Source organism: Ambystoma mexicanum, chromosome 12 (assembly GCF_040938575.1).
Source record: "Ambystoma mexicanum isolate Mex_15411 chromosome 12, UKY_AmexF1_1, whole genome shotgun sequence".
NCBI classification, from domain to species: domain Eukaryota; kingdom Metazoa; phylum Chordata; class Amphibia; order Caudata; family Ambystomatidae; genus Ambystoma; species Ambystoma mexicanum.
This window is the reverse complement of record NC_090936.1, coordinates 445404811-445432139: the sequence shown is the minus strand read 5'-3', so window position 1 is coordinate 445432139 and position 27329 is coordinate 445404811. Positions and strand designations below refer to the sequence as shown.

At 45.4% G+C, this 27329-nt stretch overlaps 1 protein-coding gene across 8 annotated transcripts in view; it reads right to left on the bottom strand.

Annotated features, from left to right (window-relative positions):
* Positions 1-1230: 1230 nt before the first annotated feature.
* Positions 1231-27329, bottom strand: part of CACNA1C (calcium voltage-gated channel subunit alpha1 C) — a 2322072-nt gene continuing 2295973 nt past the window's right edge. For all 8 annotated transcript variants that reach the window (XM_069628642.1, XM_069628646.1, XM_069628641.1 and 5 more), the window contains one exon: positions 1231-12905. In XM_069628642.1, coding sequence (XP_069484743.1) covers positions 12612-12905 — 294 coding nt within the window. In that variant the 3' untranslated portion in view covers positions 1231-12611. The remainder of the gene's footprint in view (positions 12906-27329) is intronic.

The window sequence follows — 27329 nt, the reverse complement described above, 5'->3', positions numbered from 1 at the left end:
TGAAAGGGGTGCATTGTAGATCCAGAGGGTGTGGCTTCCAGATCCTCTGGTGCACCCAGAGAAAGAATGTCTCAAGGTTTATAGCCCAATTGAACACAGTGGTTACTAGGCAAAGATCCTTTTTGCTGCATAAGTCACTCAATCATGTAGAGATGGAGAGTTTGGCAATTACTAATGGAAGTGTCGATGTAGCACTTTTTAAGTTAAGCAGGCTGTCTTGAACACACAACAGACTTCAGTACAGAGCCAGGGAAGAGACATTTGGACTAAAGTTATGCATCAAAGCACAGTGTGTGAGAGATCAATCTGATTTCTGCAAGTTGTATCACCTTTAATGTGGAAAACTGGCTTTTGGGAGGACCATTAGGTATGCTCTTCTATAGTGAAGTCTTCAAACAACCACATATTATACTTTACAAACCAGTAACTGTATAATGCTCTTTAGAAGGTGCACTTTCTGTTATTGATATGCTGATTGACCCGAGGCTTGTGGTCCAAGATGACTACCCAATAATTGTCCAATAGCAACTGAAGTAGGGGCTGCACCTGCCTCTGAGAGTTTAGACATGCAATTCTGTACTTTGGATTTTGAGGGGGCAGAGAAAAGTCATTGCTCTACTTGTATATCCCACAGCTTTTCATTGGTAGAAGTGGTTTAGAGTTTTTAAAATGGCTAATATATTGTTAGCGTCTGATAATTTAAATTGAAATAATCAATTTAAATCTGTTTTTTCTGTCATATTAGCAGGGTAAAACACATTTTTTGAGACCCATCACATTTTGTCTGATATTGGACATGAGAAAGAGAAAAGCAGACCATAAAAGAAAGTTCACAAAAGTGCATGTACCTCTGCTCCTGTGTCTGCCAGAGTCTGACTGCTGTGACTGCTACAGACTCGGAGGGCTGCACATTTGACGGCCAGGAATGCCAGGAGCTTAGGCGACTCCCTCAATGATATCCAGGCTCTAATTCCTAATAGTCTCCATTTAAAATATAACACAACTTCCTAGGCAACATTATACTTTGAACTCACAATTACAATCTAGATGAGGCCATTCCTCAGCAGGTCCTCTTTTTTATGTGCATTTATGGATGGATTGATTGCCGTTCTTAAACACAGTACTACTGTGCATATTATTCCCATCACTCCCTTCTGTCAATCCATGCCAGACTGACCCACCCCCTCACCACTTAAGCATTCAAACTCAAAAATAAAACAGGAGTCCAGCTGAGACCCATACAACTCTTATATTGGCATCAATGTAAAGAAAACAATGATACATTGCTTTTGAAAATTATCAAGAAATGTAAAAAAAAATGTGTCTTGTCCCTTTGTCTGTTGGTTGGTCTGTGTGTGAGGGGTAGGGAGGAAAACTGTCTAGGTGTCCAGGCAGAAAATGAAAAGATTGACATATGCTGTCCTATACATGATGATGGAAAGGATCCCAGCCGATGAGTGGGCCGTGTTCAGCTGTCCCTTTGGATGCAGGAGGAAAAGAAACAAATGGGATACCTATATGGCAGCAACATCTTGAGATCCAGCAAGGATGATGATGGAGAAAAGTGAGCACCAAGAGCTCTCTGTCAGGAACTACCTGCTTCTGAATCCAAATGCCCCGCATCGTCACAAACATCAGCCAACCCCAGTATGAAAAGGAAACCACATTTGAGAAATACTGTGATGTTGCTCTAGCAATGATCATGTCCTTCAATAGACCTTGTTCTTAGTGTGGCTTATTTATCTACCAAAAAGCCAGGCAGAAATGACAAGAATACCATGATCCTTCTGTGTACTTCTGAATGCATCAACAAACACCCTTGTCTTAAGCTTTTTAGAGTTTCGACTTGTCATGCAGTGACTGTACCAGACACCCACTCTAATCAAAGAGAAAGGGAAACATATTAAACTACTGAAAGGGTGGCAATGGCATGATGGATTCTTCTCATTCCATCTAAATTGACTTGAAGAAGAGAGGTCTTTGCTCACGTCTTGACCTCAACATGTTCGTGGGGATTCCTTGAAACGGAACATAACCCCTTTACACGATGAGACGCACTGGCACAGCTGGCATCAGCAAACTTAGTAGTTCTGTGTTTTGTTTCTTGTTCCTACTAGTGGGATGCCAAATTTGATGCAGAGCAACTCTAAGGGAAGAAAGTGTTCAACTATTGTGCACCTAGTTCACTTGCCTGGAATCTATTCTAATATGGAGATGGTGCCAGGATTACATTATTTGTACAAGTATGTGGAAGGTAGAAGTGTATTAGCAAAAGGGTGATTTTAGTTAAAGAATTAAAAAAGTATTGGTTTCCATTGAATGCTTACTGGACAATTGCAATTTTCCGGTCATGACTATATCCCGATATAAGGGAATACATTGAAAATGATAAATGTTTGCTATTGCAGAAAGGCTGAAGATAATCCATAATGAATGTGGTGTGTATGTCTGTGAGATGGAGTCATTATTTAAGAGCAGGAGTAAGCTGTTTCTGAACTTATGGACTGACTATCTCTTGCTTGACTCAATAGCCAAATCAGTGTAGTCCAAAAGCAAATAGTTGAACAAGGCGAAAGAGGAAGCCCTGACCAAGCCTGAGTGGGAGTATTGACCTAGCTTCAAAAAGAAGGAAAGGGCAAGCTGAGGGAGAGCCATTTATGTAGTTAGTGCTTGGAGTGGGACTGAATTGAATAAGCTTACCTAGATGGAGTATGCCAGCCCCAGGCACACAGGGTAACTTAACCATTGGTGAGCGAAGAGGAAACAAAATCTTTAAAAAAGTAATCATTGCCTTTTTACAATGCACAATTGTGGCACCAGTAGAATAATCAACTGGACGATATAAAGCCCTTGATCATGTATTGTAATAGTTTCGTTTTGGAGTGAGCAAATTAATGTAACTACTAGCGTACTGGGACATTAGAGCCATAGTATTTAGAATACCAAAGGTAAACTCATTTAAACAAGGTCAGTGTATATATTTGGTATATACACACACACTGTGTGAAATTTGCAGAAACTATCTTAAATGACTGGGTTAATTTCCTAGTGAAGAATGTGTAATATGGGCAGCATATGGTGGGTACGCTCTAAATACCCATCATCATAAGCTGTGAGTATGAATAACCTGGACACCCACCCATTTCAGTGTAAGTGAGGAGGTGTTCCTCATTAGACCGGCAACGGGCAGAATGATTTATGAAGATATTCTCCAGTGACAGTGGGCGGGCACTACTCATTGTGTGTGAGTATTCCATCTCAAAAAGTGATGGATTAGAGTGGAAGTGGGGCCCTTATCCAAGTACCAAGAAGAATAAACAATATTTACATAAATGGCATATCAGGAGCAGGCCAATACCCAGATGTCATTTACCTGGTCTCTGGTAACTCAGTGTAAATTATAGGGATGCCCTCCAGATTAGTGATTTTCAAACCCTCCCGGTAGCATGATTTGAATACCCTTTATAGAGCGGGATTTGCACGAATATTGGTGATTTGGAAATCCCCAATTGTGAGACACTGACCACCTCATTATGTGAAATTTGATAACTTCTGTGTTTTGAAAGTCCCCTATTTTAAGTGATGTGAACAATTCTGATGAGAGTAACTAGGATAATGTTATATGTGAGTTGATTCTATAAATCCCAGAATACACCACTGGTACAACCTCAAATGTGACTGATTTATTAGCTTTCTTCCCCAATAAACATCAATGATTCAGCCAACTTCAGTGTGGTGCAGTTGATTGGGATAGTGCAACAAAAGGGAACAGAGCCTTCTAGTGTGTATGATGTTGAAATCCATCTCCTAAAAAGGACTTGGATAAAATCAATGGTAAGGCAATATGGTCTAGCAACAAACCTGAGGACTGAGCCACTAGGGGATGTGAGTTCTAATCACATCTTCTCCACTTACCAAATTGTATTGGCCAAAATTGGGAGTGCCTAGAAAATGACTTACAGCTACGTCCTATCCCTTTTCCTCTGAGATTGGTATATTCATCCTGGTAAGGATGGGAATGCAGCATTGGGAGGATAGCTCAGGGACAACAACACACTCTCCATGGAAGCAAGACGACACAGAGCAACACAGGTTCAATCCCAGGGACCAAGCTTAGAAATCTCTGAGTATTAAGGGCGTTATAAAATAACCAATTACAATTGTGCAGAAAAACCTATTTTAAAGAATACAATGCTGGGGCACACATATGTGGCCACGCCAGCTCTTCTGATTATATGGAGCCAGATATGTAGCGAATACCCATTGCATTCTTACTTTTTTCCTTGTTTTTTACCCTCATACAGGCTTTGCAGGTTTTTTTTCACCTGTCTATGGCTGACAGTTTTTTTAAGTGCATGACGTGACCTATTTTTCTCAGAGCAGATCAGCATTCCTATTGTGTCTTAGTCAAAATGACTCCTGGGACCGGTGTGCTTTTTGTAAAGACGTTCATGATTTTAGCTATAGGTGTATGCGCTGGGAAGAGCAAAACAAGCTACCACCTCTGAGAAATGTTCTCCCGTTCATCGATGAAAAGAAGAAGCCATAAAAGTTAAGGGGGTTGTTTTCATCTGCATGCTGTCCCAGTTTATTCTAGGGTGACTGTGCCCAAGTAGGACTCCAGTCTTAAGGCTGCTCCCTACCCTGACGCCTCGGCGCCGTGGGGCAGTGGAAACAGAAGGGACTGTGCATGTAAGAAAGTCGATTTTTACAAAGATTCATTTTCAGGGGCCTGACTAGTACTGCATTTGTGACCAGTGCAGCGTATTAAGTCACGTTCCTGGGACTCTGGTGGGACACCCCACGCAACTGCACACAATATTGATTCCAACCACTACAAGTGTCTAACGCAAGGCTGCAGGCCACTTTGTGCATCCGGTTCATAGCCCGTTAGTGGGTCTCATGAGCACCATTGGTCTCTCGACCCTGCCTTCCAAGTCACACCCGGATCTTTGCTATCACAAAATTGCTGCATGGATAGGGTCTCCCGACGTGGGGGATTGCAGCAGGAAAAATCTAAATCATTTGCAACAGTCTCCAGGCTTCGAGGCTGCACAATGATGTGTCTCAGACCCATTTCAGAGACCCACCAGGCTGCCAGGGATCAGGCAACCCTTCCAGTCCTCACAGAGTAAGCAAGGTGCAAAATTTGCTACACAGAATTGTGGGAAGCAAGCTTTCTTGTCAGGCTGATTTGGGTTTCCCCTTCCCATATTCATGGTCTTCGGCCACATCTCTGCCTTAGCCTAACTTCCTCTCCAGCGCTTCAATGTTTGTTGCTGTTGCAATGGGTGGCGCCAGTGTATTCCTTTTATGCTTTGGCCTAAAGCCTTAGGTTGATCTCTATGCCGGCCCATTCGCAATGTGCTGCTTCTCATCATTGGCCACAGCAACCAATTCCAGGGCAACAATATCATGCTAAGGAGGTCATGTTTGAATGACGTCCACGACATCAAAGTCCATGAAGGATTATTTTAAGTCATTGTCAAAGGGAATGCAACCTTCTCGAACCACTCCACAGGTTTTGCGTCCCCAACACGTGGTGTCAACACTGGAGACACCCTCCTTTGCACCTAGCCACCCCCTCCAGATTTTCTCATGACAATGCCATCAGGAGAGGGACAGCTTCTCAGGTTCTGGAGCCACCCGTTCATCCATTTCTGGTTCCTCCGAGAGGATCAAAAATGTTCACAGACCCCGGAACTGGCTACCCCTTTAGATTCTTCCATTCTGCCCCTCTTTATCTACAAAGCAAGATACTGATAATGAAAGAAGAAAACATTTTCAGTGTAGAGATTTCATGAGTGCACGGGTGGGTGGAATGGATCAACCGTTGCTGCCTCTTGCTGAACCCTCACGAAGGGAGAGCAGAGCATTGGCAATTGTTCTTGCTGCAAGTTCCTATCAGCACACAGAGATTCCCATACAGCCTGAGGACTGCAAATAAGTAGAGGTTATCTTGGCAGATTCTTACTCCTCTATGGTAATAAAACAAGAAGCTGGATGCTCTGTTCAGACTGACGCAATCTGAGAAATGATTGACTGCAAAAACACCAGAGGAATGACTGGGCTGTTGGTAAAGCAGTTATGGGCTAGGGTAAGGCCCAGATTTCCTCTTCCCAATCCTTCATCTCCAACATGGAAAAGGAGAAGTAAATATTGGGATTTAATGCGATGGAGAGTCCATCAAATACATCTTTACCCCTTTGACAGGCCATTGCTGACACCATTTCAGCAGGCTGTCCCTTCACCTATAGAAGGACATAGCTCACTTTAGTTAGCTAATATGTGGGAGACCATGCCCCACCATATTGCCAATGCTGCTCTCAGCATGTGTGCCAATGTTGATCTGAATCACAACGAATATCTTGACAAAACCATTGTCAAAAGCACAAGGTTAGGGATTGAACCTTCATTTGAGAAACATATATTTTCCATTCAGTCACAGATGAACAGCTCATCAAATTAAGCTTGCAGACTTTAAAGTCATTGGTATCTATTACTAAACCAATCACCATGGAATTATTCTTGGGGGAGACTCCTAAGCCAGTCAGAACATGCTCCATTTGTGCCTGTAGAGCAGGATGTCCAACTCCAGGCCTCAAGAGCTGCAAACATGCCAGGTTTTAAGGATATCTCAAAAAAATCTTCAAAAGATAAGTTTGCATGCATTTAGAACCGCTCTATGTACATTTATCTTATGAATACTATTGTGACATATCCTGAAAACTTGATATTTTTTAGGCCATCAAGGCTTTTAGTTGAACACCTCGGATTACGGATTTGCTTGAAGAGACAAGGCCACCAGGAGTGCTCATCTATTGGACAGAGAAGGAAACAGCGAAAGAATAGCAAATCTGTTTTAAGTCACAGTGCACATCAGACTCATAAGGCCAATGGTTGATACCTTGTTGGTTGTGACACACACAACACCAGTGTGTGGTCAAATCACCCTTTACCACTGCATGTAGAAGTGCATAATGGATAACTCTTTGGCTCTGTGGATGGTGGCAAGAGGCTGTTAACTCCTTCTCCTCCCCTAACCACTCGTCTCCCAACATAGATGACTCAACGTCACCTGGAGGGGGAATAAAAGTTGATCACCAGATGCAGACCCATTCTTGTATGCAGCAGGGGCATTGGCTTTGTGTTCTTGTCCTCAAAGATGCATATCTGCATATACCTGTTTGCCCCCTTCATTTCCGTTTCATTCATTTTGCAGAGTGAGAGAGGTTATATCAGTAGAGGGAGTACAAGGCCTTTCCCTCTGGTCTGAGCATAGTTACTAGGGGTTTCAATAAGGTCACAAGCAGTGCAGCTTCACTGAGGCAGAAGGGTATTCACCTTTAATCATATCTGGGCAAATGACTCGTCCATGCCATGACCACTCTTCAGAACTAGGTGTCCTTCAAACCTCACATCCTCACTGGTTACCTTTGGGACACAATCACTGGTAGAGTTTTACTTACTCCAAAAAGGATCTGTTCACTCAGGCTGCGGGTGCAGTGTTTTCAGACCGAGGGCAAGCTTCCAACTACTTTCTATTGGATGATTCTAAGCCTCATATCTTATTGCATCTTGGCAGGTCTGTGTGGTAAACTTTGGATGAAGTGATTTTAATTCCAACTTGCAGAATCATGTGATTAACTCTGATAGCCCCAGATCCTCTCTGTGTCCATCATAAAGGAGTTAAAAGCTGACACGTTGGTGGTCTAAGAAAGAGAACATCCTGAGAGAATCCCCCTTTCTAATCCCATAACTGATGGTGTTGTTGATAATAGACTCATTGGAGTACAGAGGGAAGCAACCTTCAAGCGCTTAACCCCTTCACTGCCAGCAACCCAATGATGCCATACGGAAAAAGGAATCTATATGTGAGCCATGGGGTAGTGAAACTGTGTCAACCCCATCAACATCCTGGTGCTCAAGGCTATTTCCTTATCTTTTCCAGCCTCCCTTCAACATGTCAGAAATCTTGATTTATACTGGCAACCTGACATGGATGGTTTACTCAACAGAGTTGGACCAGGTCTCCTCTATTATGTTGACTGGCTAAGGAGTTAGGCCTTTCAATACAACACTTTCCTGAAAGTCACACATACCACAGGCATGCTAAATGTAGAGGTAGATGCTTTGAGTTGTCCATCTCCTGCACCCAAGCGGGGACTTTAACTGAGTTCTCCTCCTTTTGACCTCTTTGCCACAGGAAGCAATCAAAATGCCAGTTTTACACAAGTTGGTGGCATAGAGATACAATTCTATAAGGGATGCATTAATTATGCCCCAGAGTAGCTCATTCATTTGTGCATTCCTTCTCTTACCTCTTCTCCCCAGAGTGATAGTGAAATTTAAATTGAGTCAAAACTGCTCCATGATTCTCGTAGCCCCATATTGGTACCTAAAGGATTCACGTTTAGCCATTTGGGCTTAACAAGGGATGATAGTGAAATAATCGGGGACAAGCAAAGATTTGACTCACAGGCAATACCTGAGCAAATGGACCTGGTCGGGGCTCATTGCAATCAGCGGTCAAGCCATTAGAGGTGTCCCTCAATCACATGCTCTCTTTCATTTGCATTCTTGCCAGATCTGACATTAAGACCAAATCCTGCAGGTCTTACCTCTTGGCCATAGGGTCATAGAGACATTCAGAGAACACATCAATTGATCCAAAGACAAATCCATTGATCAAAAGACATTTCAACAAACTTCTCTGTCTTTAGATCTCTGTTAATGCTCACCAATATGTCTAACTTGAATGGTGTTTTGGTTGTATTGGCGCAAAGGTGCCATGAGTCCATGGCTTCAGTAGATCTCCAATGGTTTTACTGGAAAACTGCCTTCTTTATAGCAGTTAGTTCAGCAAGGAGGCCAGTGAACAACAGGCTCCTTCGAATGAGGCTCATTTTACCTCCTTTAAAAGGATAAGGTGATTTGGCGGGCACGCATTTATTTATTTCCAAAGGTACCTTTATGTTCCATATGAACTAGGAGTTCTGGCTCATGTTTTTCTCTCTCTTACCCTTCTGCTGATCATTTCTAGTACAATCTATTTTTTTCCTGATAAAATTATTGTATTCAACAACAGTAGATACAAACAAAATTGAGAGGTAAATAATACAAACAGATCAAAGTAGCACTAAGAGTCCTTTTAGATGAGTGTTGCAAAGCTTCGAAATCCAAACCTCTGAAGAGTTTAAAAGGTTATCTTGTTCACTTAAAGACCCCTTCAGTGGCCTTTGAGAGGTATGTCGCCTTTGAGACAATTGGCAAAGTGGTGATCTACACGGAAGTAGGCCAGGTCCACATGCCTTCTGTAAACATTTCCTGTAGATCCAATTTCAAGAGCGGTTGCCCAGTTTGGACGGCTGTCCTAAAGAACATTTGTGGTTGAACTCTTCATATTTTCCTCCTCCAAGGTCAGTGAGGTCTTTGATAGTTTCCAAACGAATAGAGGAAATGAGACTAGAGGTGAGAATAAGTACAAGATACTCAGCATAGTGTCTTATGTACTCATTGTTCAAAGTTGTATTTCATTGACACGATTCACCATCCATCCCCCACCAAGCATTAATCAGTTAATATCCCAGACAAGCTAAAAGAACTGACGACCAGAGTAAACAATGCATGAAGAAGAGGGCACATGAGGGAGAATGCTCACTACACCATTGCAGTGATCTGCCCAGGATTTTAATTGAGTAGAGTGTTATTTATTTTTAAAAGGTACTCAACATAATTATGGAGGGCAAAATTGTACTTTTAGCAGGCAGAGAAGTAATTTGTCAGGGTAAACTGCCCAAATGGAAAAAAGATGGTTTTAATAGGCCAGAACTTGTCTTAAAAGGGCATTGTGGTGTGCCCTGAATGGAAGTTCTAGCTCGACCCATGGTTTTGCGTGCTTTGAAAATATATTGCCGTGAAATACAATGTTCCCATCCCCAATAGGACAGATATCCGAAATGCAGGGCGGAAAGGAGACGAGGAGTACACAGGTCACTACTCTAAGCAACCCTTTCAGTGCCCTTATGATTTTTGTATTTATACACACCCTACAAAAATGGTTTCGTTTTGCCATCAGGTACATATATACATCGACATTTTGTGGAGACGGGCAGTAAGCCCTGTGTCCCCACACCCACAAAGCCCTCAGGACTCTCGAGAATTTATTTTGACCCTACATTCAGGGAACTCAAAAAGTGATTAGGTCATTCTCACATTTAGTGATTAGATTAGATATTAGAGCAAGGATCATTGTGAAAGACCTGGCTGTCTTATTTCCTTCTGGGACATTTTTGTCCCCAGACTCCATTGATACCAACACGAAAATCTCTATCAGCATTGATATTGGCACCTTCGTTATGACTGCTTTGGTTATTCCAAAATTACTAGACTTGTCCATAAATCCAAAATCTCTGTATGGTTTTGCTGATGCCAGCTGATTTTCAAGAACAGAGACAGATGAATCTGTGACCCAGGCATTATCACCCTCTTTGAGAAGAAAGATTGACAGAAACTAAACAAAAGAGGTGCAAAGACTGCATACAAAGGCATGATTTCAGTAAACAAAGTACTAATGAATTCATCATGCAATTTCAAGGGAGATGAACACAAGATATGCAAAATCAGTCATGGGAAACTTGGTAGTGGATTGTAGAATACTTACAACAATGTGAATTTTTGTTTTCATTGTACAAAAAAAATCATTTACTTCCATTTTCCCTGACCACATGTAGAAAAAGCACTTAAAAGTCCAAAAAGTTAAGCTTGGCACACTTGGAATACTAAAGGAGTTACATGCAGCAAAATATACAAGAAGTGATTTTGGGAACAACTTAAATTCAATTGTTATACTCGCTTGGCACAACTGCAATTCAATTTTAAAAAAATAGTTTAAAAATACTGAAACTGACCTGAATTCAAGTATTACGGTTTCCTCAACAGAAACATTATCAATGCAAGAAAAACATCACATGGAATATATCAAAGAAGGAAAGTATTCCTGCTGGATTTTTTTTCTTGAGTTTCTTGTTTTTTTCTACACAAGTGAAATGCCTACACAACTCACAATCATATATATATTTTTATAAATTAAAATTATTGCATTGCTTTTGCATATCTTGTGGAACAGAAAATGCAAAGAGTAACTGATTTCTTTTTCCAAGCAGGAGACATTTGCTTTTTTTCAAATGTCATCATTTTTTGCATCCAAATGGCCCCAGATTCAGAAGGTTTCCTGCAAGTTTAAAAAGTAGGAAGTAGAGGACTGCGCGTGCACAGACAAAAACAGACCTGCACGCACCCAGGCAGACTCATCCAACCACTCACATGCCCACAGATTGACTTATCACTACAAAAATAATGCCAACCACTCACCCCAATGTGCAAGACTATATTGAGTGCATTGCCTACTATCTTTTAAATCAGTTTTCCTTTTTTAAAGAGCAATAGTTTCTATTAAATAAAAAATAAGTTCTTGGTGCAGATAAATGGCAGCAAATCTCTCTCTTCTGACAGACGATATTCCCTTTTACATACAGAATTTCAATGGCAAACTGCTTTAAGTGATACAATGTAAACCAAAATAGATGTTCACATTTTCAGACATCGAAATCAAAAGATAGTGATGCATACACTCTTTCTGCTTTTCCTGCCAACCCTAGCCCTCACTTTCACCAACCACAAATTTCCCCCACCACCACAAAGGTTAAAAAAACCTCCAAACTTAAACATGCTTTCAAGAAAATATTGTAACTGCTGATACTAAGAGAAATCTACAGAGACCCGTTATCCCACCTTTAGAATTTGTGGGCTATCAAAGTTGACTGCCAAGCTCTTTCTGCTCGGATTGCCAGAACTCTACCTATCTGGTCTTGACAGGCAGTGGTGGAGCCGGCTGTACACTTTCTTTGGGGTGTGGCGGAGAAGGGCTCAGATCATCTTACCCGTTTAGTAAGTGGGTTGTCAAGGGATGGCTGTACCTGCCTACATCTAGATAAAGACTCAAGACAATGAACCAAGCCCTTGTTCAGCTCCTTCTGTGCTGGCAGGGTGGATAGTCTGTTTTCTTATCAGTGTCGATTTGCAGGGTTGCTATTTGCCTTTCCTGTACTTTAAGGCAGTGCTTTGTCGCCATTGCCACCTCCAGAACGAGGGTTCTGTGATCTGCAGCGGAAGTCCAACATTCCATTCGAAGTTATGAGGACCTTGGCTCTATGGAGACATGTGAGGCTCGTACAGAACATGTGCAAAATGATTCATTTTCTTGTTATTTCAACAAGCAAACTTGAAAAAATGCAGGGTCCTTTCTGTCCGGGCCATCCACCAAGATGAACTTCTCCTTCGCACTGCTTTAGCAGCAGTTGTTCCTTGTGCCAGGGCTGGAAGAAGAGGGAGCCGGGCTCCCTTGGACATCCAGGGGCACATGCTTGGGTTGTACTCACTCCTGGAAAGCTTTCATGTAACCACCCAACGATGCTGCTCATTCCAACAAAAAAGAATGAAGAACGCTGTTCCGGTTACTCCAGGTCACGAGAACAGTGAGGCACTTCTGAAACAAACCCATTAGGAACATTGAAACAGAAAAAAACACATCATTGCTTCATCCATGGCAACTACAAGCTGCTGACATAATTCCTACTGTCCTTGAGCTCGTCCTCCGGTTCTGTACAATCTGTGGTCTGCTGATCCTCCTCCACCTCTATACTGTCCTGCCCTTGGTCCCTGCAATTTACAAAAGGCAACAGGTTGCCATTCGGGCTCTGCTTGCTGTTGCCATTGAGGAGGTTATCTGCTGCATTTTCCATTTCTTCTATCGTCATGTCGCAGGCGTCCGCAAGCTCCTGGGTAGTGACCTCTATGAAGTTTGGGTCTTGAGCAAATTGCATGAGTCCTTCTGAGATCAAGACCTTCAAAAGGTAGGAAATGAGGAAATTGAAAGACACACAACAATAAGAAAAAAAGAGATACATGTTACAATCATACCATGGTTGGCCACACAATGAATTCACCCCTCCCTCAAAACCCAACAGCTTAATTAAGTATCATTCTAAAATTTAAAAAAAAACTGTAAATAACCCATCAAGATCACACCAATGTAATAAGGACAATAACATTGGACACGACTGCAAGAAAACCATTTACCCATGCAATACTTGTTTATTTTCAATTTTTCCTTCTGTTGTTCCTTTTAGGGCACCTCACCTTTTTGAAAAGAGGTGCTGGTACCTCAGTATTGTTTCAATAACTTATTTGGGGATGGAGGCAGCTACCATTCATTTGCTACTTGGAATCTACTGTCACATGACAAATTGGGGATCACTGCACTTATCCAGCAAAACTAGATGTATGATTGCATATCAATATTAGGCATAGCTACATAGAGTGTCTGTCAAAAAATGTGCACACCTGAGGATGTTAATGTAATAGAAACCGAAAGATATTGAACACTGGTAAATAAGATGATACCAAATGTATATATGTGTTATGAGAAATTGTATATTTTGCTTCGAATTTTCAGATAATATTCAAGGGCGTTTATACACTATATTGTACAGTACACAGAAAACAATAAACAGAACAAGTTTCCCTTCCCAAGAGACAAGTTGAATACCTTGGCCACAATCCTAAAAATCTAAAGTGTATCATTAGATAACAATCCTGGTAGTCTGGCTGAAGAGAACAGTAAATGACTACCTAGACATTTAAAACATGTAGAGCAGCCAATTACTTAAATAACAATTCAAAAGAGCAAGTGCAGCCTGATTTATTATCTGAAAATGAAAAGTATAATATATAATTTTTCTGGAAATATATATGGATTTGGTCTCCTCTTATTTACCATAGCACCGAGTGTTCCTTATTTTTCTGATACGAGTTAAGCTGCTAAAACAAACTGTGGATAAAACAATTATCATCAGTGGAGAAACAACTACATTTTGGAAACTTGAAATGTCAAAAATTCCTCATGATAGAGGAGTGGATGGAAGAACTGGGCAAACTAGCCACCATGGAATGAGCCAACTACCAATTAAGAGACTGGAACGAGAAATGTAAGGGAATATGGACTGACATAGCAATTCTGCTGCCTGCTGCACCCACGGATGGTCTCAGCCACATTCATGCATATTTGATTATTGTTTTCCAAAGGTAATTATGGATAGGCCAAGAAAACCTCAAAATACTAGAGCTGGAAGTACAGCAATACATGTGTTCTATTGATCTCTTAACTTGCATTAGAAGCTAATGGTTTGCAAATGCCATTGTCCCCTTTCATTAAATAAACCACAATAAAATATTGTTAGAAAAAAGATGTAATGTCAAGTTTTTATAGATAGAAGCACATACATTGCTAATACCTGAGAAAAGTGAAACTGATTTTGAACATGAGTCATGCATAGTACCTTACTATTTGGAACAATAGATGGCAACATATGTTTTTAGTAACTTGGTGAGGAGTTCTACAGAAAATATCGAAGGATTACCACTGTCACGATTAACACTGTATAACCCCTGTAGAGTTATTATGTTAATTGTTTGGTGGTAGAAATTACAATTCAGTTGAAGGCAAAGATAATTAGAAATGGCAGCTAACGTCCTACATGTTAACGGATTAGCAGCTGGGCATTCTTGCCTGACATTTTGACAGCTGCCGCTAGTGGTTTAAGGTGGTTATGTTTCCGGTATTGGGTCTTTTAGAGAGTTCCATACTTTGAATATTCCCAATTACCATTCTTGGAACGCCTGAACTTTAAAATACATTAACATTCAACATTAAAAAGAACATTTTACGTAATTTGAACCATGGTTTTGCATGTAAATTTGCATAGCCACCTTTAAGAACTCATGCATGGCCAATGAGACTACTTCAAACCAATCAGTGTTGAGCAGATAATTTCCATCTCTGGGTGTTATTTTAAAAATCTTTTTTCACCCACTTGAGGAGCCCCTCGAAAGAACACATGCTGCTTTAAATCATTAAAAACAGAAGGAAAAGACAACAGTTATTTCTAAAAGTGATCTATTCTTCCAGAAAAAAATGTACTGGCAGAACTGAACAGATTATGTGAGCTTTCTGTGCAGCAAGGACATTTCTCAGTGACGGCCCTTGTGGAAAGTAAGGAAGAACAATGTTGTGTCAGGAGGATGCCCATGACAACTCTATTCATTGTCTGCAGCCATATTTTAAGAAAGCCTGTAATTTGTGCAAAGCATATTCATCAAGGACCAGATAAGACAGATACTGGCATTTCTTCACAATCAAAAAAGGGAAAAGCAAAAAAAGCAGAAAAACACAGGTTTAATAATGGTTATAAAAAGCGGTAGAGCAAAGTCCCAGCCCAAGACTAGAACAAACAGAAAAGGTCACTAATGTGGTGCGCCTTAAACTTGAATCAAAACCTTTGACCACTCAAAAATGACTGCCTTTGGATAACAGTTAACGGGAGACCCGTCATTCAGGGCAGGAAGAGACAAGCATCAATACCATTGTTTGTGAGAGAATGCATGGCCCAGAAGAAAACTTCAGTTCTATAGACTTTGATGCTCCAACAAGGGCTGATGGTTTAAACATTGTTACCATGCTACCGATCACCATGCCATCCTCGTAGCTCAATAAACTTCACAACTGTGATAGCATCAAGCACACTGCCAATGGCGAGGGAGTGTCATCATTGGGGGAGCCAGAGGTTGGTCATCAAACAGGGAAGTAAGGTCTTGTATGCTAAGATCCCTTCCTCTGTCTCATTTTTGGCTTTGATGCAGGTCGTCACCAAGGGGCCACCCTCATGGACAGGGAACAAAAGAGATTTTTATCTGAAAGACCTCTGCAGTTGCTCGGGAAACCTTCCCAAGAGGAAATGGACAATACATCTCTAATTCCCATTGAAAAGATCTGGGACATTTTGAAGCATTTCAGGGACCCACAAAGGTCTCCTTCAGCCTACTATGCCACAACAGTCTCCTTTGTTTGATCTCAAAGAAAAAGGTGCATTTTCTTCACAAGAAGAAATAACATGGCAAATCGGGGAGAATACAGGCAAACTTTGGGAAGAGTTTGTCACATAAAAAAACGGTGGCTTGCATATCACCTGCACCCTTTCTGCGAGTTGATAGCACGGTATTTTTGACATGTTCATGACTCTCAGGAAGAACAATATGTGTTGATGCAATTCTCAAATCCCAAAGTACTACATGATGGGTCAACAGGTTATAAACATTGTTGCATTGACACTTCTAGTGGCAAGTAGGCTGGCCAGGAAAAAGTAACTGACTCCACCCATGTGTTTTATAAAAATCAGTCTAAGTAAGAGCCCATTGTGGCAACAGTGCTGAAGAGGAATTCTAAGTTACTCCCTGTAATGACTAACGTACTCTTAGTCCATAGTCCCCTTTCCTCCATACTGTATGGACGTCCCTTCCAAGGGACGGAAGACGGAACCCTTTTCACCAGAAAAAACCTTCTTCCCCTTTAAATTTAGAGGCACGTGGGGGCACGGCCCAGGGAGCATGCGCTGTCCGACTCCGCCCTCCGGCGCCACACCTCAGTCCCCATTGACGCGTCGACAATAGATTTAACATTGCCTAATGACACCAGTATTATTAGGGGGGAAGTTAGTGGGGCGTATGGAGGAAAGGGGACTATGGACTAATAGTACGTTAGTCACTACGGTGAGTAACTTCTAATTACTCTTACATTCCGTCACCCTTTCCTCCATACTGTATGGACGATTACAACTGATTGTAGCCCCATGGTGGAGAGGAGACCCTCCTTAAGCAAATAGGTTCCTGAGAACCGCCTGTCTGAAAGTCGCATCAGATCTAGAGCCGGCGTCCTAACAGTAATGCTTGCAGAAAGCCAAGGGAGAGGCCCAAGTGGCGGCCCTGCTTATGACTTGCCAAGGGACATGGTGCTGGAATGCGATGGCCGCTGCCATGGCCCTGACTGCGTGGGCATGCATGTTGGCCGGGAGTGGCTTGTGCTGGCCCTCGTACGCTTCTTTGATGGCAGAGACCATCTAGCAAGATATGGGAGCCTTAGAGGCCTGATAGCCTGGTCTTGAGCCTCCGAAAGTGACAAACAAGGCGTCCGATTTGCAAAAGCCCTTGGTCCTGTCCAAGTAGAATTTCAGGGCATGCCTGACATCCAGGCAGTGCAGCACTCTCTGTGCTTCGTCCTCGTTCAAGTGGAAAGCAGACATAACCTTGGACAGAAATGCTGGGTGTCCTTGTGAAAGGTAGTATATCGTTCCGAGGCGACCAGCGCCTGGATTTTGCTGACTCTACGAGCCGAGGCTGACTAGTAAGGCCGTCTTGATGGTGACCAGCCTGATGTCCACGGACCGTATTGGCACGAACGGTTTGTGCGCCAGGGCACACAAGACTATGTTAAGGTCCCACACCGGGTGCGGTCTCTTGACAGGCGGGTAGAGCCTTATGGGTCCCGTCAGATGTTTGACGATTGGATTGGAGGAGAAGATGCCTTCCTCCGAGTACCTGTAAGCCCCAACGGCTGCGAGATATGTGTGGCAGGTGTCCACCTGCACGCCTGAGTGGGTGAGGTGCGCCGAAAAGGAGAGCACGTCTTCCAAGGTGCACGCCAGGGGGTCGATTCCCCTGTAGTCTGCCCAGTGTCAGAATCTGGTCCATTTGATTTTGTACTGGGCCCGGGTAGCCTTGCTCCTGGCGCCTTGTATGATCCCCTGATTGGTCTGTGAGAGGCTTGGATTGCCGAACCATTACCTGGTCAGGTACCATGCTGTGAGGGCTAGTTTCCCTGGCGCATGGTGGATTACTCTGCCCCCCTGCTGTGCCAGAAGATGGGCTGAGCCTGTCGGGAGGTGAATCGGGGCCACTTCCGAGAGACTGAGGAGCTCCGAAAACCATGGCCTGGCCCGCCACCATGGAGCTATAAGAATGATGAGTTGGCGAGAGTCCTTGATTTTGCAAATTACTTTGTGACTCAGGGGCGTGGGCGGAAAGACGTAGGCTTTCATGCCGGTCCACTGGGGGTGAAATGCGTCACCCAGAGAGCCGGGGCCCTGACCTTGCCAGGATGTGAACTGGGGACACTTCTTGTTGTGCCAGGTGGCAAAGAGATCCACCTGGGTGTGACCCCACCTGTTGAAGATCTCCTGAATAACAAGGACGTTTAGCTGCCACTCGTAATTGTCCACGCCCAGCCTGCTGAGCCTGTCCACTTCCAGGTTGGATTCCCCCGAGAGGTGGACTGCTGTGAGATAAATGTCGTTTTCCAGGGCCCACTCCCACATGCTGATTGCCAGTCTGCACAGAGGAGGGGATCTGGTGCCTCCCTGCTTGTTGACGTAGTACATGCTGGTCGAGTTGTCTGTCTGGATGAGGACAACCTTGCCCGTGAGAAGTGGTAGGAATTCCCTGAGCGCCAGCCAGATGGCGTTCAGCTCTAGCCAATTGATGTGGTATTCTTGCTCCTGTTGAGTCCAGGTGTCGTGGACCGAGAGATCGTCCAGGGTGGTACCCCAGCCCTCGAGCGAGGAATCCGTGGTGATGGTGGCCAGCGGAGTGGGCCGCCGGACGGGCTTGCCCTTCCATAGGTTACAGTCTCTGGACCACCAAGTCAGGTCCGGGTGGAGAGATGGAGGAACGTTGATCATGTCAGATTGAGAGCCCCGCTCCTGGTTTCATGAGGCTGCGAAGTGCAGCTGAATCCTCCTCATCCTTAGTCTCGTGTGCGGGACGGCTAAAAGGACCGCCACCAGTAGACCCAGGAGATGTTGGTACCACCATCCCGAGGTCACCTCTCTGCTGAGGAAGTGGGCGGTGGCCCTCTTGATGGCTGAGATTTTGTCCTCCGACGGAAATACCTTCTCGGGGCACGTGTCCCAGATGAGGCCCAAGAATGTCAGAGTCTACGTAGGTTACAGCTGTGACTTCTTGAGATTGAGCGAGAAGCCCAGATCGTGCAATTTGTTCATAAGGGCATGGGAAAAGTGGTGAACCGCTTGCATAGATGTAGCCCTGACAAGCCAGTCGTCGTGGTATGGGTAGATGTGGAGGCCCTGCGCTATGAGGAGGTCTGCCACTGCATTCATGAGCCTGGTAAAGACCCTGGGGGCCGAGTTGAGGCCAAAAGAGAGGATCTTGAACTGAAAATGGTAGCCCATGATCCTGAACCGTAGGAAAGAATGATGGGGCTGCCAAATTGGGACGTGTAGGTACGCGTCCTTCAGATCCAGGGAGCACATCCAGTCTCCCTTGTCCAATGTCTCCGCAATAAAAGCTGGCATAACCATCTTGAATTTTTGCAGGGGTAAGGAGAGGTTGAGGGTGGAAAGGTCCAGCACAACTCTCAGGCCCGCCTGGTTCTTCTTCTGAATGACTTCCTCCACTGCCTGGCTCTCTACGAGCGACCGGATCTCCGCCAAAAGAGCTCTGTCCCAACCTGTGTGAGTGGAGGGGAGGAGGGAGGAGAGGCTGGGATAGGGAGGTGCTACCCCGTGGATACTAGGGCGAGGATCCAGGGGTCCGCGAAATTCTGGCACCAGAAATGTGCATGGAGAGCAAACCTGCCACCCACCAGAGACACGTGGACCCGAAGTTGCGTGCCATGCCTTCTTTCCCTCTGAGGCTGTCGCGGAGGAGGGGGACTGGAAAAAGCCCTTACGGCCATCCCTCTTATGGTTGCGCTGGTTCTGAGCCGGCGAGGGGTCCGGCTGCCTGGATCTGCATTCCTGGAAGCCACGGAACCCTCTGTACGTCAGACCCCTTTCTGAGCGCTGCAGAGATTGAGTGTACGATTTGGGCATGGCCTTTGTAAGGATGGATAAAGACTTAGCTGTTTGTGAGCTGTTTTTCTTCTTGTCCAGCTCTTCGTCCGTAGAGGAGTGGAAGAGGTCCCCCCATTCGAACGGTAGATCTAGTATGCGTTCCTGGACATCCGGGTTCAATTCTGTTGCCCGGAGCCAGGCTGTCCTTCTCATGTCCGTGGCAATACAGATGTCACGGCCTGAGGTGTCAATGTGGGCCACTGTGGATTCCATGAGGTCATGCGCCACCAGCTTTGCCTCGGCTAGCCCCGCCTTAAAGCGTGATTGGCTCTGGGTGGGGCATTCCGGGAGGAAGTCCGCAATTTCCCGCCATAATTTTTGGTTGGTGGCTGCCAGCATGGCATCGGCGTTGGCCTGACGCAGATATAGAGAGGTGGTGGAAAGAGTTTCTTGCCATACGCCTCCAAATCTTCTCCTCCTTGCCTAGCAGCACCGCAGAGGAGGAGGCTGAGGACGACTGAGACTTGGAGTATAGTGGTGCTGCAGCGATCACCGAGGAGTGTGGCTGAGGATGGGCCGAAAGCAAGAGTGTATCCCCCTCCATCTGCCTGTACTTGGAGTCCAGGCGTTGAGTGACCGGCTGGGCCGAGTGGGACTTGAGCCAACTCTTCTTGGCCAGGGAAACTACATCAGTTTGCAGTGGGAATACCCGTTTTGGTAGAGGGGCGTTGCATGAGGACTTAAGCCAGAACCCCCTCTGCCGGCTGCTCGACCTCGAATTGGGGTCGACCCAGGTACTCCGCCAGACCAGCAAGACATTCGTGGAAGGCTCTGGCTGAGGATGGCGTGTCCGGATCCTCCTCCTCATCCGTATCCTGGGAATCTGGAGGATCCTGTGGAGGAGGAGGAGTTGTTGGCGCCGGAGGCTGGGGTACAGGGACCGCGGCCAGAGGCTGAGGAGGTGGCGGAGGTTGAGGAGTCGGCTGTGGAGCCGGAGGAGGCGGCTGCACCGGGGCATGGGGCACCGATGGAGGCGTCTGTGGTGCCGCTAGCATGGGTGAATGACTTCCCTGGTTGCGTCTTTGAGGATAACGTCCATCTGAGGTGACTTCATGAGGCTGAGGAACCTCTCAAAGAAAACCTCCTCACTGACTGAAGTGGTGGCACGGGGTGCTGACGGAGTAGCGAGAGGCTGCTGAGGCCGCTGCATACCCTGGCCATACGGACGCAAAGGAAAGCTTCCCTGCACATAAGAGGGGTAGACTGTAGGCCATGTACCAGGTTGAGGCCAGTCTCACCTTGACACTCTTTCTTTGCTGAATTCCTGCAATGGCGTCAGACGGGTGCCTCTGTCTGCCGCGGCAGCCATTCTGTCGAGCTGCCTTCCACATGCCTGCGACGTGTCGCTCAGCCCGCTGGGCCCAGCCTCCTCCAAGACTCTTGCATGTGGATCACAAGGCCTACCCTGCTCCTCGAGCCTAGGCCCGGTAGGTGTGGCACCCTCGACCCGGGGGTCGGTAGAGCTGCGTTTAGGCACCCCCTCAGACATATTTCCGGTATTAGGGCGTGACCCCTCGGCCATGGTGCCGGTACAAGGGCGGAGCCCCTCGGGTGAAGACCCAGTAAAAGAACCTCCCGGTCCCTCTGCACTGACACCGGGAGGATCTGAGGATCCCTCGGCCCGGGGGCTGGTAGCTGCAGCAGCCTCGGTGCAAGCGCTGGTAGAAGGACCTGACCGGTCCCTCTCGCGTGGGAGAGTCCCTTGGAAGGAGTCTCCCTTGCAGGGTGCGATGGAGAATATCGGCCCTACCTTGGGCCTGGCTTAATGTTTCACGAAGTTCTTGAGGTCCTCTGGAGGCAACTTCTGGAAGAGCTCCCTCCACCTGGCTAGTCTGTTCTTCAGTGCCTTCGAGGACAGCGAGCCACATGCTGAACAAGCTTGCCAACCGTGGTCTGTGCCAAGGCAACGTAAGCAGAGGGCGTGGGGGTCTGAAGTTGGGAATAGGCCGTTGCAGGCAGGACACCTGTTGAACCCTGTGGAAGTTGACATGCGCTCGGGAGGAGAGCGACGCCTGAGGACCGAGTACCTGAATGACAAAAAGACAAAAAAGAAGAAGACAAGCAGAAGTATCCGCGCGTGGAATTACATGGCCGAAGGCAAACCCAGGAGCGCTCGTGAAGTTGGGCTGTTCCCGTCAATGCGGAAAAGGGGAGGTGCCAGAGGGCGGTGTCAGGGCAGCCCATCCTCCGTGGGCCACATCCCGCGCGCCTCTAAATTTAAAGGGGAACAAGGTCTTTTCTGGTGAAAAAGATTCAGTCTCCCATCCCTTGGAAGGGACACCCATACAGTAGGGAGGAAAGGGGACGGGACGTAAGAGTAAGACAAGTTCACCTGCTTTTGCAACAATATTACCTCAAGAGATAAAGGAAAGATCCTTTAGAAGCGAGAGCCACCATTACCATAGCTATTTTGTCATGATATAAAAGCGATTTGTGGATCCAGGTGCATGCCATGTTTGACGTTCTTCCAGAAAAAAATTAACTTAAGGAAGATCATATTTTTGAATATGTTTTAACATCAGATAATATGATACAGTCAGATCTGTTTTAGTGGGATGCAGCCATGATTGAAACCAGCAGGGTCCAGACCCAAAGCTCAAAAAGAGATATTAGATATGCCATTTGATAGAGTGACTATTTGGCAAGATTACAGATGACACCCTGCCCTCAGGAAAAGCTGAAACAGATACAGCAAGAGCAGTAAGGAAGTTGCCTATCTTTTCTTTTTTTATGCAGAGGTTGACATTTTACAAAAGGTGTCAATTCTATTATCAGAATGCATTTTCATCCAAGTATAGCCAGCAGAACATGTGAAGTATTCAAGCCTTTTTTATATCTCCAACTTCACACTCTGATCCCCCATAGCACCCCAGCGGGAGGAAGAGTTTCCAGCCTTGTATAAAACGACATATTGGTGAATTGCACCCACAAGTGGCTTGATCAGCAGAGGGAAAAAGAGTTAGAGTGGAGGAAGCCCGGCAGATCCCCATTGAACAGTTGGAATGCTCCTGACATCAGCCCATTAACCTTGACCCATAGCCTTCAGACAATCAAAAAGTCCTGCTATACAAGTCCTTAAGTTGTGCCCCATTCTTTTTCTTTCTATGATCATTCACAAATAAGGCTATTCCATAAAGTGGGCCTCATTACAAGAGTGGCGGAATGGGTTAACGGGTGCCGCAAAAGGATGCAGACACCATTCTGCCACATTACGAGGTCCCCTCGCGGGACCCGCTCTGCACGTCTGGTTTTACCAGACGTGCAGAGCGGGTCCCGCGAGGGGAAGAGGGAGCCAACAACGGGCCGGTCATAATCGGCCTGTAAGCTCCCTCCCCCATTCCCATTCAGCACTATGGAGGCTGAAATGGGAATGGGGAAGATCTGGTCCCGGGTTCCTGGAGGGAGGAATTACCGGGCCCTCCGAACTCGGAATGGCCCGGTAATTCCCCATTCTGGGAACCCGGACCCGATTTTGGCGGCAGCCATGCCGCCAAAATCGTAATGAGGCCCAGTGACTACCTTACTCCTAGTCCATGGCCCCCTTTCCTCCATACTTGTGGGACATTCCGTCCTTCGAGACGGGACCAGAGCACTTTTGTAAAAGCATCACAAATTTTGACATTTTGTCCTCCTTTTATTTTTACAGGGGTTACCTGTCAGGATTAGGGGTAAGAACCACACCCTATATCAGTGTCAAGGAGGAAATCTTGGGTTAGGGCATTCATGACTTGCCTAAGGTACCGCCGGCATAACTTATGCAGGTCGTTTTTACCCAACACAGCTTTCAATAGAAGAACACGCAGCTTGAAAACGCTGTTCCGCGGTAGCTGGTAGCTGGAAGGTACCATGGAAACAGTGGCGTCCTTTGCACCTGGGCTGAGCGGCACTTCTGCGAAGGCTACAGAAGGTCATGTGATCTAGCCCTTATAAGCCTGCCTTCCCAGAACTCGCTGCTTCTGAAAACTCACCAGGTTCTTTATTCTGTTTTGTGTTTTTCCAGTTGCCAACCTTGTTGCCTTGCATTCCGACTTGCCTTTGCCTGTTCCTTATCTGCTTTAGTGATTATCTCTGAGCTTGAAATCAACTACGGTTTTGACCCGGCTTCGTTTTGTGACCTGCTTTGCTTCTGAAATTGTTAACAGTTACCTAAGTACTGCCTTCACCCAGACTGTTCCACGGACCGCTTTTGCTCCTCCCATTGTATCCTGTTGTCCTATTTCCTACCGACCCGGATTGTTTACTGAACTGCCTTTTCCTGCATGCTTTTTGCAAGGGGATTGCTTCAACCACCTGAAACAACTGTTTAGTTGCGATTCTTCCCTACGCTACATACTTCAATCTACGCCACAAGTCTCCAGATCACGTACCGCTCGGACATCTACATCATGCCTTGGCACACAGACTAGAGACTGCCTGTGTGTGCATTATCCCGTAGGCGTCTGCTTTCCGTCGGCTTAGGGCTGTTTGTGGACATTAGGTGCCCTTGTGCAGTCGGATGAGGTTGGGCTACTTTTGCTGCTTCGAATAATCCACTCTTCAGGACAAGCAAGGATTCAATACGGTAAGAATTATTACAATCAACACAGCTTGTCTTCTTGTTTCCACTATTGACTTTACTTAATCCCTGTATGTACTTTACAAACTATCATCTGACACCATTAATCCTGTGCATCTGTGAACTTCGTTTCTTCGATATTTCTACAACGTGGTTAGCACAGGTCAGTTTTGGTTCTCTGACCTATGTATGCTTGTAAATTCATTTTGCAAAGTGGTAATCCTGTGACTTGTTTCCCTTGCAGCCTCTGGTGTCTCGTTTGGATCCTATCTTTCAATTAATTGAATCAATTGAATGTCAATCTTTACATTCAGAGGGGTACACTAGTGGGAAGAATTATTCTTCTGCACTACGGGGTCAAAACTTTGGAGGAAGGTTCTGACAACTCTGACAGTACCGTACGTGGCCGTAACCCTGCCCTCCTGGGCTCCACCCCGTGCATCGCCATTCAGTTCTTTTCTATCGCCATGTCTGAGAGCATTTAAGCAATAATAGAGGCTGCTTTTTAGAGGGGACGGCGGGCAGGCGTATGGAGGAAAGGAGCCTATGGACTAGGAGTAAGGTAGTCACTACGGTGAGTAACTTTGTTATACTCCTACGTCCCGTCCCCTTTCCTCCATACTTGTGCGAGATTCCCAAGCACACACCACAGGTAGTTCAGGTGGATGGAAAAATCCCCTTACTGGAATAAATTCTTAAGGATAGCCTGACCAAACTGGGCATCAGCCCTGGAGCTCAGGTTCAAGCAGTAATGCTTACAAAAAGCTGATGGGGAAGCCCACGTAGCCGCCTTGGCGATGGTTTCCCAAGGAACATACAAGGAAGGCAACAGCAGCCGCTTTGCCACGTACAAGATGGGCATGGATGCCTTTCGGAGGTTGAAGGCTCTGAATGGTATAAGCTTCAGAAATGCAGGAGGCAATCCTTCGGGAGATAGTTGCTTTTGAAGCTGGTTTCCCTTTAGGGTCTCCGAATGTGATAAAGAGTTGTGAGGAGCCCCTAAATTCACTCGTCCCGTCGAGGTAAAACTTCAGAGCTCGTCTGACATCTAGGTTGTGTAGGACTCTCTTGGCATCCGATGCCGGGTTAGGAAAAAAGACCGGTAAGGGGATTGATTGGTTCAAATGAAAATCGGTAACCACCTAAGGCAGGAAAGAAGGATGAGTGCGGAGCACAACCTTATCCTTATGGAAGGTGAGGAACGGATGTTCCACAGAGAGCTTGTAATTCGCTTGCTCACTGTCACTGTGATCAGAAAGGCGAATATCCAAGAAAGGTATTTGAGATTGGTAGTGGCCATTGGTTCAAATGGTTTATGGCATAAGGTGGTGAGGACCGCGGTTTATAGTGATATTTTCGAATGGCATATTTTCGAATGCCAGTATCTCGATGCAATTTTGCTTAACATTTTTTTTTGCATTTTTTCTTTTTTTAATTTTATGTTTAAAATGAGGGCGTTCCCCCCAAACCCTAATTTTTTTAAACACCTTTTTGTACTTACTAAACACAAAAAAAAATTAAATAAAAAAATATATATTAAAAAATACATGTTCCGCTAAATGTTTTCGACATAATGGTGTTTCGAAAATATGTATTCGAAAATATGACCGGATACCGAAGGACCACATTCAAATCCCACTTGGGATGAGACGTGCGTACGGGTGGGATAAGATGTAGAAGACCCACAAAATGCCTTTTAATGACTGGATTAGTCAAAGAAAAGGAACAGCTGTCTGTGGACAGATAGGCCTCAATGGACAATAAGTCTTGCAGGACAAGACATGAATGCCTGAAGCAGCGAGGTGAGATACGAACGAAAGAACCGTGTCGATCGTAGCGTGCCTGGGATCAAATTGTTCAGCCAAACACCAGTGGCAAAAACTGAGCCATTTGCTCCTAAATTGAGACCACATGGAAGGTTTTCTGGCAGCTTGAATAATGCGCATATTGTCCTCGTACAAATTAAACTGCGCTAAAGTTCTGAATTCAGGCACCAGGCAGCCAAGCTGAACGATTGTGGGCAGTGGTGCCACAACTGTTGATAGCACTGGTGACGCAGGTCAGGAATCCATGGCACTCTGATCGGAGGAAGAATCGATAGATGCTGAAATTCCGAGAACCAGAATCTGGCTGGCCACCAAGGAGCTAGGAGGAGGAGAGTGCAGTTTGATGCATTCCTGAGCTTGCAGATTGACCAATGAATCAGAGGCAGTGGAGGAAACCCATAAACCTTCATGTTGTGCGATGGAATCTCGAGAGCTTCCCCTAGGGAGCAGACCCCGCAACCGTTTCTAGATGCATATAGAGGAGTGGTCCATTGGCGACAAATGGCAGAGAGAACATCTGTGTTCAATTTCCACTCGTAACTGGCTGCTGATTGGCGGCTGAGTGAGTCTGCAGTCACATTGATGTGACCCGGAATGTGTACAGCCAGGAGCCAAATCTTGTGCTGGATGGCCCATTCCCAAATCTGTATGGCTAGGTCCACAAGAAGCGGTGACTTGGTGCCACCCTGGTTGTTGATGTAAAACATTGCTACAGAATTGTCTGTGCGAATACAAACTACTTTGATTGTGACGGACGGTTGAAAAGCTTTGGGCGCCAGAAAAACAGCCAGTGGTTTCAGATAATTGATATGAAACTGCCTGTCCTGAATTGTCCAAAGGTCAAAAACTTCAAGATGACCCAGCATTGCGCCCCACCCCAGAAGGGAGGAGTCTGTAGTAATCGTCACTTTGTGTGCAGGGCTCTTGGAAGGAGGCCCCCACAGAAAGGTTGTCGGTGGAAGACCACCATTGTAGATCCGCTGTCATAGAGGATGGAACTAGGATGATCTTGGAATATGGGTCCGAAGCCCGAGACCAGGAGCTCCGAAGAGCCATCTGGGTACGCTTCATCATCAGACGTGCAAGAAGGAGGGCAAGCATGCAAGAAGCCATGAGGCCCAGAAGTCTCTGGAATCACCAAGCGGT